Source organism: Chiloscyllium plagiosum, unplaced genomic scaffold (genome assembly GCF_037043375.1).
Source record: "Chiloscyllium plagiosum isolate Xiang-an unplaced genomic scaffold, Cpla_swu_hap1 HiC_scaffold_37, whole genome shotgun sequence".
NCBI lineage: Eukaryota > Metazoa > Chordata > Chondrichthyes > Orectolobiformes > Hemiscylliidae > Chiloscyllium > Chiloscyllium plagiosum.
In genome coordinates this window covers 10,243,771-10,256,551 of record NW_028270175.1, presented here as the reverse complement: position 1 = coordinate 10,256,551, position 12,781 = coordinate 10,243,771, and the positions used below count along the sequence as shown (strand labels likewise).

At 45.2% G+C, this 12,781-nt stretch overlaps 1 protein-coding gene across 2 annotated transcripts; it reads right to left on the bottom strand.

Moving 5' to 3' along the window:
• Window positions 1–7,811: 7,811 nt before the first annotated feature.
• On the bottom strand, window positions 7,812–9,687 carry hes4 (hes family bHLH transcription factor 4). 2 transcript variants are annotated; one of them, XM_043675460.2, is made up of 4 exons: window positions 9,314–9,687; window positions 9,069–9,164; window positions 8,868–8,955; window positions 7,812–8,730 (listed from the first exon to the last, which is right to left on the bottom strand). In XM_043675460.2, the coding sequence occupies exons 1-4, from the start codon at window positions 9,419–9,421 to the stop codon at window positions 8,108–8,110; spliced, it is 915 nt and encodes a 304-aa protein (XP_043531395.1). In that variant the 5' UTR covers window positions 9,422–9,687; the 3' UTR covers window positions 7,812–8,107. The 2 variants fall into 2 exon arrangements, with proteins under 2 accessions (XP_043531395.1, XP_043531394.1); XM_043675459.2 differs by having other exon boundaries at window positions 7,812–8,733; window positions 9,314–9,678.
• Between the last annotated feature and the right edge of the window lie 3,094 nt (window positions 9,688–12,781).

The window sequence follows — 12,781 nt, the reverse complement described above, 5'->3', positions numbered from 1 at the left end:
AATTTCTGCCAGTTATCTCAAAGCAAGACACTAAGTAAAACTGCTGGTTGATGAACTTATGCAAATTTCTTGGAGTTTATAGCAATCGATGTAGAATGTAAGACACCCTTCTCCTAATCTCTAATCCATTTGGATAACATTTGGTAATCCAGAATAATACTAATGCCCACTCAGTTAGTAAAGATAAAGCCACCCTAGTCCTAGTGGACTGAGATAATCATTTGTTCAATCCACAGAGTCACCACACCACAGGTGATGAATCATACAATCCCTACCTTCTGGAAGCAGGCCATTTGACCCAATGAGTCCTCACTAACCCTCCAAACAGCAACCTACCCAGACCACACCCTCGGCCCTGTCCCTGCATTTCCCATGACTGACCAAACTAGCCTGCACACCCCTGAACACGATGGACAAGTTAACATGGCTAATCCATCTAACCTACACATCATTGGACTGTGGCAGGAAACCAACTCGGACACAGGGAGAATCTATAACCTCAACACAGACAGTTGTCCAAGAGTGGGTTTGAACCCAAGACCGCGGCACTGTGAGGCAGCTGTGCTAACCACTGAGCCACTGTGGAACCCAGTTGAGAAGGTTAGCTCCTCATGGTAAGCTCAGCTGATGCAGGAATTGAACCTGCCAGCACTCTGCGTTGAAAACCAGTCAACTGAGCTAGCTTACCCCACTCAGTTACTACCAACATAATTCAAATGCCTGTAGTTTTCAAACCTGACTATACTGCAGATCACTCACTGACGAGTCATCCTTAGCATTGTTTATAATGAATTGACAATTAGATGTGTCCCTATAATTGTTGCAGTTCATGTATTTTGTGTGTATCTGCTTAAGACAGGGCAAAGTGATAGTGTCAGGCCAACTGTCCCAGGACTGATATAATGTCACTTTGTTCAGTGTTTAACATTAGTGACAAGTTTGAGGGATGATTTGTTTAGGTAATGAAAACAGCAAGAAGAGTACTGTCACTGTGGCCACATATGGATTAGATATATCACATCTGGCTGTGGGGGAAGGTTCATGTTTACAAACATATACTTTATTCATAAACTGTAAAGGAGTAATGACAACTCAAAGTTGACACTGCAGAAAGAACAAAGCTAATTAATTTATTTCAATAATTATGCAACTACATTTACACTTATAGTTAATATCTGTAATATTCATTTCATGTCAAATATACATTGCAAGGTATAGAGTACAATGGCCCTTCAGGGGGAAAGCAAAGCTTTTGGGGAAAAGCTTTGGTGTTGAGGATCGTCAGATCCACCACAATCTTATTGAATGGCAGAGGAACCTCGATGGGCTGAATGGCCTATTTTAGCTCCTTATGGCCTTATAAGCTATGGTAAGGAGACATTAATAAAAAGTGGCCTTTCCCCATTGTCCCTCTGTGGGCTGCTCCAAGCTTTACTGAGGCCTGGACATTGGAGTATGTCAGTCTACAGCCACTGGTGTCAACAGTTTTATGCATTGGAAAACCAATAGCTTCGGCAAGATCAAGAAGGGTCTTATACTGAGTCCCTAGTTTGTATTGTTCCTTGTGTTCACTCACTTTAATTCTCAATTGCACATTTGTCACACAATTTGATGCCTGTTCTTTTCCAAGCCATTATCCACCCACTATGGCCTGACTTGTTCTCTTAAAGTCGTCATCATGTCATACCATTGTACATCATGGAATCAGACCCTTCGGTCCAACTCGACCATGCCAACCAGATATCCTAAATTAATCTACTCTCATTTGCCAGCATTTGGCCCATATCCCTCCAAACTCTTCCAATTCATGTACCCATCCAGATGCCTTTTAAATGTTGTAATTGTACCAGCCTCGACTACTTCCTCCAGCAGTTTATACCATACATGCAACACCCTCTTTGTGAAAAAGCTGCCCCTTAGGATCCTTTTCCCTCTCACCTTAAACCTATGCTCTCTAGTTTTGGATTCCCCTTCCCCGGGAAAAAAAAGACTTTGGCCATTCACCCAATTCATGTCTTGTACATTTGCACAAAAGTGCATTCTTTTAGTTTTAAGAAAAAGGCCAGCCTCACAGGCATCTCCCAACCTTTCTTTGATATTATATAAGGTACAATTCCTACTCTGAAAATGAGTTAATGTCAGGGAGTGTAGCAGTCAAGATGCCCTATTTGGTTTCCATCTCTCCAGCTGGAGACATGGTAGAGGCGAGGTACACTTGGTTAAGGGATGAATGCAGTTTGCTTTTGATGCCATTCTCCCCTAGGGCAGTGACCAAACCCTCTCCTCCACCCAGCTTTCCCAGTATCCCCAAAATAATGGGGGAAAACTGGACAAAGAGTTGAAAGTTGGATATACACTTGAGGGAAATAAGGTTACAGGAATAGAACAAGGGAATGGGACTGACTGGATTCTGCAGGGAACTGGCATGGTTTCAGTAGTTCTTTCTAGACTCTAATGAATCCATGACCTTAAGTAGAACTTAGGTGAGTTTGTTGAGGGTCACTGGAATCTTTGGAAACTGTGACCTCAATTTAGAACCTTCAAGGAAAAAGAAAGACAGAAAGGTAATTTTAAGAAAACAGAATTTTGGACAAAGCCAGCTGGCCTGACAGTATCTGTGGAGAGAGATGATTTGGAGATGCCAGTGTTGGACTGGGGTGTACAAAGTTAAAAATCACACAACACCAGGTTATAGTCCAACAGGTTTAATTGGAAGCACACTAGCTTTCAGAGCGCTGCTCCTTCATCAGGTGGTTGTGCATAATCACCTGATGAAGGAGCAGCGCTCCGAAAGCTAGTGCTTCCAATTAAACCTGTTGGACTATAACCTGATGTTGTGTGATTTTTAACTTTGTGGAGACAGAAACATAGTTGACATTTTGAGTTTGATATCATTCTTTCTCAGAACTATTCTGAACAAGAATCATACCAGAATTGAAATGTTAATTCCTGTTTCTCTCTCCACAGATGCTGACAGTCATGCTGAGTTTTTTTTCCAGCATTTTCTGTGTCTGTTTCAGATTTCCTGCATCTGAGGTACATTATTTTGAAAAAGGTAACTTGATCATGTGTACAAGAAGCAGCAATCCAACCATTGAAGACCTTCCCTCATTAGTATACCATTTGATAAATCGACTGTAAAGAATTTTCTGATGCGGTTTATTTGAAGTGTAACATTCAGGGAAAGGTTCTACCCCTCACTGACATGAGGGATATTACAGCTACCTATTAAACAGCAACAAAATTTCACTATTGTGTACACGTGGCTCACTAATGGTCCTGAAGAAAGGCTTATGCCCGAAACGTCGATTCTCCTGTTCCCTGGATGCTGCCTGACCTGCTGCGCTTTTCCAGCAACACATTTTCAGCTATGTAAACAATTAGTACATTCAGACTGCTGCTAGCTTTCGTTATGTTTCTGTCTGGTTACTAGCTATCTGTTGCCTTCAATATTGTTGTAGCCCTGCTAATTGTACATTGCTCCCTAACTACAGACTGCAAGTTGTTGTCATGGAACCTTGTGCATGTACATTACTCAACTCCTCACAACCCTCACTTCTCTGAAGCCCTCGCCCCTCGCTGAATGTCAAACCTCTTGCCCCACATCAATATGACACACCTGAACTGTCCTCCATTTAAACTTGGGAAGGGAGAAACGATGGTAAGAATGCCTCTCTCTACAATGTTACTTGAAACCTACTTATTTGGCCACGCTTTCAGTTCCCTATGCTCAGTTCTCTTTCAGTTCAGGGCCAGTTTGAGTCTGAATACAGCCCTGTGGAATTTTCCTACACTACACCAATGGAAGCTATTGTTTCCTTTTGCTGTCACTGCCAAGCAGCTGACTGCTTCTTATCATCTGTAAGATAAATAAAAAATGTTGGAAATACTCAGACAGCAACTGTGGAGAGAAACAGAGTTAACAATTAACGAGGTAAAACAGACAAATGGGAATACTATTGGAGAGAAGTGCACAATCTTTTCAAGATAGGTATTCCCTAGAACCAACCAAACCATTCTATTGGAGTTATTTGAAGATGTAACATGTGCTATGGATAATGGGGAACCACTGGATGTACTGTACTTAGATTTCCAGAAAGCCTGTGATAAGGTGCCACATCAGAAGTGACTGCAGAAAATAAAAGTTCATGCTGTAGGAGGCAGCATGGATTGAAAACTGGCTGGCTAAAACAGGAAGCAGAGAGTAGGCATAAATAGTTTTTTTTTCAGTTTGGTGAGTGTGATGTGCCACAGGCATCAGTGAAAGGGTTAACACTGATGTATTCAGCCCAAGTGAATAATGGCAATGAAGCAATGTCATTGAATTAGTAATTCAGAACCTAGGTAAATGTTCTGAGGACAAATTGTGACACAGTAAAAAGCCAGTGTAATGATGACCATGTAACCACTGTCTGAGTACCCATCCGGTTCATTAATGCCTTTTAGGGAAGGAAATCTGATGTCCCTGGTCAACATATGACTCCAGACACACAGCAATGTGTGGTCGACTCTTAAATGCCCTCTGAGTAATTAGGGATGGGCAATAAATGCTGGTCTAGTCAGTGACAATAACATCTCATGAACAAATAGTTTTAAAAATCTGATGAATATACTCAAGGTTAAACAATATAGACAAAGAAAACTATTCCCATCAGCTGGTGGGACAAACACTTAGGGGATCCAAATTTAAGTCTGTGGATGTGAAGGCTGGGGAAGCATTTTATACAGAGAGCAGTGACAATCTGCCTACGTGGAAGTTGAGCCCCTTGAATATCTTCCTAAACAGGCTCTGCATTTTCTAATTAACCTGTTCAAAGACGGTATTACACACCTCTGGAACAGGTGGGGGCTGAACCAAGGCTTCCTGGATCAGGGGTAGGGACACTGTCACTGTGCCACAAAAGCCAGCTCCTCAATAGGCTTAATTTTTATTCACTGGTGGAACACTGGCTGGCCAGCATTTATTGCCTGTCCCTAGCTGTCCTTGAACTGAATGGCTTGCTGGACCATTTTCGAGGGGTGTGGACCTGACAAGGGAGTCACGGAGGGAATGGTCTTTTCGGGACACTGTTAGGAGTGGGGAAGGAAATATATCCCTGGTGGTGGGGTCCGTTTGGAGGTGGCGGAAGATGATGCGTTGTATGCGGAAATTGGTGGGGTGGAAGATGAGGACTGGGGTGTTCTGTCTTTGTTGCGTTGGGAGGGGTGGGTTTCGAGGGCAGTGGTGCTTGGCGGAGATGCTGGAGGGTATCGACAACCACGTGGGAAGGGAAGAGAAGTTGCAATCATGGAAGAAGGAGGCCACCTGGGACTTTCTGAGATGGAATTGGTCATTCTGGAAACAGATGTGGCAGAGGCAGAGGAATTGGGAATAAGGGATGGAGGTAGGGTGGGATGAGGTGTGATTAAGAGTGTGGCGCTGGAAAAGCACAGAAGGTCAGGCAACATCCAAGGAGCAGGAGAATCGACATTTCGGGTTGGAGCCCTTAATCAGGAAGGGCTCTGGCCTGAAACGTCGATTCTCCTGCTCCTGGGATGCTGCCTGACCTGCTGTGCTTTTCCAGCAACACACTCTCAACTCTCATCTGCAGAGGCAAAAGTGAGGACTACAGATGCTAGAGATCAGCGTCTAGATTCGAGTGGTGCTGGGAAAGCACAGCAGGTCAGGCAGCATCTGAGGGAGGAGCAGGAAAATCGACGTTTCGGGCAAAAGCCCTTCATCAGGAATCAAAGACGTCACTGTCTCCTGGGAGGAGGTGTAGTCTAGGCAGCTGTGGGAGTCGGCGGGCTTCCACTTTCTGCACAGAGAGCCAGCATGAACTCGATGGGATGAGTGGTCTCCTCCTGGCATGTTACAGCGTGTCTGTTGACGCTGCTGTTGTTGTCCCTGAGAGTTCTGGCGGCTTGTCGCTGCCTTTATCACCTTGCTGCAGTCTGATTGCTGGCAGTGCTGCCTGTGTTGAGCGGTCTAGCCGTGTACACACACACACACACACACGCTTCCCGGCCGCTTGCCGAGCAGCCAGAGTTCGTTCTGTTCTCACGACCTCTCGGCTCTCCCGTGTCACGTGGGGGCTATTCAGTCCTTGCCAAGAGCTCAGAGTACAAACTTTGGCCGCAAGGGAAAAACTCTGCCAACTTTTTTTTCTCTCTCTCTTCTTCCCCCAGCCCTCGTTCGCTCCCCCCTCCTCGAACTATGTTCAGAAGCAACGCTGGCAAAATAAACTTGTTGAAATCATTTTTTTTTTCATTCTGCTTTTGGTAATAGGAATCTTGCAAGAGCACAGAATTTGGATGCACGCTTTTTTCTGGGGGAAAAAAAAACTTAGTTTACCTGCAATTTTCCCATTTAAACGTAGATTAGGAATCTGGATTTGCAAACGCTTGGAAAGATTCTCAATTAGAAGTCAGCGTGTCAAATAAAAGTTAAAGATTTCTTACGCTGGGGGTGTTTAGATGCTCTCAAACTGGGTAGTGTTCATAATTTGCTGTGATATGAAGTTGTGTGTGATTTTAAAAGAAAGTTGTTGGAAAGGCGGCTGAATCTCACGGGCTTGCGTGTTGGGGCTGGGTATTTTGTAACAAGAGGCGCCCGGTGTAATCGAATAAGGCTGAAGCTGAGCAGTGGCGGGTGGATAAGCGCACGGCGCTCCCCACGCCGTTGGTATACACAGTCTCTCTCAGTGCAGGAGCGCCCGTTTCTGGTCAGCTCACGTAAAGGCCCCTAACACACGCTTCATCACTCACCGAGACGACTTGTACAATGTGTGAGAGAATGCAGATCGGAGAGAAATCCAAATGACCTCAGACACACACACACACACAAAAAATTGTGTTTTTTTGTTCCCCTATTGAGGAGGAATTAGGAATGTTATTGTCTCCATGAAGACAGCGCCGGGTAAAATGTAACCATCTCACACCCATTTTGCAACTCCTGTTTGAAACTAATATGTATCTGTGGCACCTCTAATCTATTCGCACGTATCAGTTGGCGACCACTGCTGATGCTTATCGGTAGCATTTTATCGAATGTAATTTCAGACACTGATCAACTTCCAAGTATCAGATTCATAAAGGTTAATCATTTTCAAGTGCATATAAAGACTGGCGATGATTTAGGCCAGGATAAATCTGTTTATGAGTGTGCTGGAGATGTGCACTCCCATTTGCAGACACTTGTCGCCGGTTTTCTGTGTCTAACTGCTGCCCCCTCGACTGTAGCATTCTGCTGGAAGTTATTAACCCCGACCCTGGATTCCCAGGCACTTCAATGAAACTCGCCGCAGTGTTGCACACTCGACGAGACCCTCTTTTGAAACTTGGCTTTAATTGCTTTTATTCAATTGGGAAGGGGGGGGGGGGTGAGGGGTGAGTGAGAGAAAGATACATTCCCCGCCTTTTAGTCAGCCATCTATTCTCTGGAACAATGTTCAGACATTTCCCGCCTTTTGCGATTTTCTGCATCCAGATAAACTGGGTCGGTGCAGGAAACAGCTCCTTTTGTCCAAAAGTGCGTGGCAGATGGCGCTGATTATCTTCAATTTATTGTAAACCCCTTTCTCCCACCCTCAGAAAAACAAAATATGTTCTCCGTGCATCCCTCAGATCGCCACAGGAACAGACCTGGCTTTGGATTGTAACTGGGCCTGTGCTCAAGAGCTGGGACCCAGACACGGCTGACTTGTGAATTATGTCTGGTGTATTACGCATCAGCAGGGCGGGAGGTTTAACTTGGCCAGTCAAACTAGCAATAGAATGGTCTGAAAACCTCTCTCGTCATACCCAGTACATTTAGAGGTCAATCAGGTGACTGCTTATATAGAAAACATTTTATTTTCTGTAACAAGAAAGGCAAATCAAAAATTTACAAAAAAGACTTTGGTATATGGCACTTATAACAGGTTCAAAAATTTATCAAAAGATTTCTTCCCCCACCCCCCCAAAAACAGTAAAATATTGCAAAATCAGTTACATGGAAACCAATGTGTACACTATTTACATCCCAAATAAATAAGTCTCTTATAATGATAAGTACAAGTGTCCCGAACAATGGAACAGGTTTAACTGGTCAGTTTAAAGTTTTATTTTAAAACAAGTCCTTCCACATTCACCAAGGTCTCCAGACAGACTCGGAGTTGTCCGGACCCGTGCTCACTCCGAGCGGGCTGTGGCTCTGAGAAACTCCGGGGATGTTGGGCCCGAACACGGCCGAGGTCATTCCCTGGACGGGGGATGTCAGTTTGGAGTTGGGAGGCCCCGCTGCCGAACTGACGGCCACCGGGAGGTTAGCGTTGGCGTAGAGCGGGATGACCGGGCCGGTTGTAATCTGTCCGCTGGACGAAGCGAACGCCGGGTTCGGGATCAGGAAGGCGAAGTGGCCGTCCGTGGCGGGCACCAGCTGGAAGCCGCCGTAGACCTTCGGGGAAGCGGCTTCGGCCGGACTCAGTTTGCACGGCATGTTGACCCCGCCACTGGCCGGGACCGTGGCCGGGAGCTGGACGTGGAGGGGCTGGTTCAGGTGAGCTCCTGGCACCGAGGCCACGTTGGATGGAGCCTGCGAGTAATTCATGGCCACCATGTGTCCCAGGCAACTGGATAAGTGACTGAGGAGCCGGGTGCGAACATCAGTGTTAACCCCTTCACAGGTCGACAGGAAGCGAGTCACTTCGTTCATACACTCATTAAATCCGGCTCTGTATTTACCCAGGACCGTTGGATCCGCAGTTAAAGCTGCTGCAAAGAAATAAGACAAAATTAGAGGATACAGACTGAGCTACAGCAAAGATTAAACATCAGATTTAGAAACCAAAGATTTACAAGTGCTATCACTTTTAAAGCCCTCTCAACAGTCCATTGACTTTACTCACCGGTCATTTGTACACGTTGGAGATTTCGAAGGTGTTTCACTGTCATTTCGAGGATGTCAGCTTTTTCCAATTTGGAATGCCTGGAACTCTGACAATAAAAAATAAATAGTGTTAAAACATGATTACCTGCCCCTCAAGATATACAAGAAAAAACTGGTCAGTGGGATCTGTTCCCAAAAAGAAACTTTGCTGCCAACTTACATCTTTTTTCAGGGCATCCAGGATCAGGGTTTTAAGTTGACTCAAACTCTCGTTAATTCTTGCCCTGCGCCGCTTTTCCATAATGGGTTTGGAAGACTGTTGAGGGGGGGGGAAAAAACCGTTTGAATAAAATTGTACCTTTACTTCGCACCTTTTAAAAAAAAATCCGCGGGCACCTCTTTCTAGCTTCCCCCCCCCCCCCTTAAAAGGACAACTGCAAACTGTACATGCACCAAGGTATTTACCTTTCTGTTCTCACTCGCACTTTTGGGTTTATCCGGAGTTTGAGGAGAGTTTGCAGATGAGCCAACCGTGGGGGAAATGGAAGGTTTCTCCATGGTGTCAGTCGGCATTCCCGAGAGAGATTTCTGCAAGACCCCGCCGAAATAATTAAAAATAAAGAAAACAAACCGGCCGGCGAAAAGGATCACAAGAAGAAGATGAAATGGAAGGCTGGGGTGGCAAACTTGCAACAGGTTTGTGTCTTGGGGAATGGTAGCAGTGACTGGAGGTGGATACAGCGACGATGTATGTTTCCCCCGGACACTTTGCAGCGATTTCCAGGGGCCACTGTAGCAATTTGTAGCAATCGCGGCCGCTGTAGCAATCCCGGTATTTATAAGGCGGCGGCCAATCGCAGCGCGTGTGAAACCGTCTCCACATTCTTTCCCACACTCGGCCCAGCCAATGGCAGCGCCGCTAATTGGCCCGCGGGTGTGGGGGGGTGCCGTCCCGAGCGGCCCATTGGCCACCGCCCCCCGCGCGCTGTCACTCACGAGCTGGGCCGGGCAGGCGGCACGCGCGCGGGTTGGGGAGCTGGTGGGAGGGTACACTGAGAGTCGGGGCGTGGGGGGGGGGTGTCGGAGTGTTGGTGGAACCCACACTCCTCCCCCTCCCAGCTCCGGGGGCCTGTCAATCATTGCCCGGGCTCCCGGGCTAAATCATTGCTGACAGGTGACATCTGTCGGCGCGCGAGGCAGCCGCTGTCAGCCCCCGGAATAGCAAGCCGGAGCACGTGCCGCAGCGCTTTGCAACCGAGATTGCTTCCCTCCACCCACCCCCACCTCCCCTCCAACCACACACCCTCCATCCCCCCAATCCCTCTGCAGTTTAACCCTTTCCACGCTACGAGTTGATGCCGGGGTGGGTGTGGGGGAGAAACAAACACCGTGGCTAGCTCGAGTTTGCCCAGCGGTTTTTTTTTTGCGCTGAATGTTCGCTATTTTAGCGGGGCACGGCGTTCGTGAATATAAAAGACTTAATTATTGCAACGCATTGAAGTCTTTGCAAGTGAAGTTAGTTTAGCGAACAGTTTCTTTATTGTGATGTATTGCACTACGAATGCTGCTTAATTTGTGAATGATTTCCACCATTGTAACATTTTGAACTCTTGCAGGTTGTTAGGTTTTTGTAAACTTAATTGTTGCAATGCATTACGAATAGCGCTTACATGAGTGAATGATTTCACTATTGCAACATTTTGCTCTCCTACTAATGAATTTTGTTAGGTTTGTGAACGATTTCATTCTTCTAGTGCGTTGTTCTATAAGATTTGTGAATATTTATTGCAACACGTTACTCTCCTACTAATAAACAACGTTACATTTGTGAACGATTTGGTTATGGCAGTGCATTGATCTGATGCATGAATTTGTTAATAATTTCATTATTTCAAAACATTGCAGTGTTAAGAATGAATAATGTAGCAGTTATCAACAATTTCATTATTGCTGTTCCATACTTGCAGTGTTATATTTGAAGCTGTTGTAAGTGCCAACTGGACAGGCAAAGTTTCTTTTATAATTCGAAGTTCGGAAAAAGTCACATCGGACTCGAAACGTTAACTGCTTCTCTCCACGGAAGTCGCCAGACCTGCTGAGTCTCTCCAGCATTTTCTGTTCCTATTTATATTTGTTATTCTGTTGTATTTTTTTTAAAAAGGGTACAATATCTAATATATGTAATACTTGAGTAACAAGAATGACAATATTACATGATTTGGAGATACCGGTGTTGGACTGGGGTGTACAAAGTTAAAAATCAAACACCAGGTTATAGTCCAACAGGTTTAATTGGAAGCACACTAGCTTTCGGAGCAACGCTCCTTCATCAGGTGATTGTGGAGGACACAATTCTAAGGCACAGAATTTATAGCAAAAATTTACAGTGTGATGTAACTGAAATTATACAATGAAAAATACCAGGTGAGTCTTTCATCTGTTCCAATGCCATGGTAGTTTCGCTTCTTTCATGTGTAAATCACATTCAGAGAGGTTTAGGAAGATCTGCCTTTACATTTATACACTGAAAACAAAAAAATCGCTGGGAATCACAGCGGGTCAGGCAGCATTCATGGAGAGAGAGCAAGTTAACATTCCGAGTCTGCATGACTTTTCATCAGAACTGACGTGAAGTATGAAGCATTTATGCCATAGTGGGAGAGATTCGCTTTTGTCATTGGATTTTTTTTGCGGAAATGATCAAGGGTTTTGCACAGAAGCTTTTTTGGAGAAGGTAAAACATGCGGCAGCAATAGGGATAGCTCTTTGCAGGAGCAGGGGAGCTTCGGTGGCGAAAGAGTTAAGAGCGAGCAGGGCTTTCTGCATGTGTTTGCGGCCACGGGGAAGGCTGTGCCCTGTGCAAGCCATGGGAAAACCCCGCCCCCTCCGAGCCTGGAGCTGGCTGCGTGAGCAAAGAGCCGGCACTGCAGGCTGCAGTGTAAACAGAGGCCCAAGCGGCACGGTTCCATCCCCCCGGCTCCCTCTGCCTCCCCGCCCGCAATGAGGAGCTGCAGTCCGGGCAACCTCCGGCGCGTGGCAGCCTCCTGTCTGAGCCAGCAGCAGCATACACACCGAGGCATGCACAGATGATAAGAATTGCAGCAGCAAAGACATAAATAGACTTTGCAAGCATAGAATAGTTTGCAAAAATGCATTCGTTTAAAGAAAATTTGATGCTGGAAAATTCTAATATTCCAACAATGCGCACCATCATTTCCAAGGTGCTGATGCATTGAACATATGACATAAATTGCATTTAGATCCGTTTGCAATTTATCAATCGATTGTTCAAAGTAATTGTAATGTGGACTGCATGGTGCTTTTCCCCCCAACGATTTACCGACTTATACGTCCAAATTTACGTTCAAGTTTTTTTTTAAAGTTTCCAAATCCAAGCGATTAATAACTACTTGCATGGTGAAGTTTGTCAATAATTAGGAAGATCCCGTTCTCTGCCGTCTCGTGTGTTAAGAGTTGGTTGAGTGAATTATTATTTTCGGCACGCTATCCCTCCTTAAAGGAAGTAGCGTGTACAGATTTGTTGCTGTGTCCTGTGGGTCAAGTCTTGTGTTGGGTTCTTTGTAGGGTTTTGTATTTGAAGGTGAGGGTTTAAAAACAATCTATTATTACGGCTCAGCAAAAGCCACCCATGTGTTCACAGTAAACAGAAGTCAAGTCTCCCGTCGTAAAAAAGCACAAAAGACACAATGGTGATTTAATTTTTCTTGGCTTGAACTACAGCCCCATCCTGTAACTAACAGCTGTGCAAACTTAGCAAGAGAAACCTGCAATTTACGTTTCAACTTCTCCATATAATAACAGAGCATTCGAGAAATGTCAAAAAAAGTAAAAACTTAATTAGTTTGAAAAAAAAATTCAAGGCGCCTTGTTCCCCCTGCCCGGCGCTGCATCACATTCGATACTATCCCAATA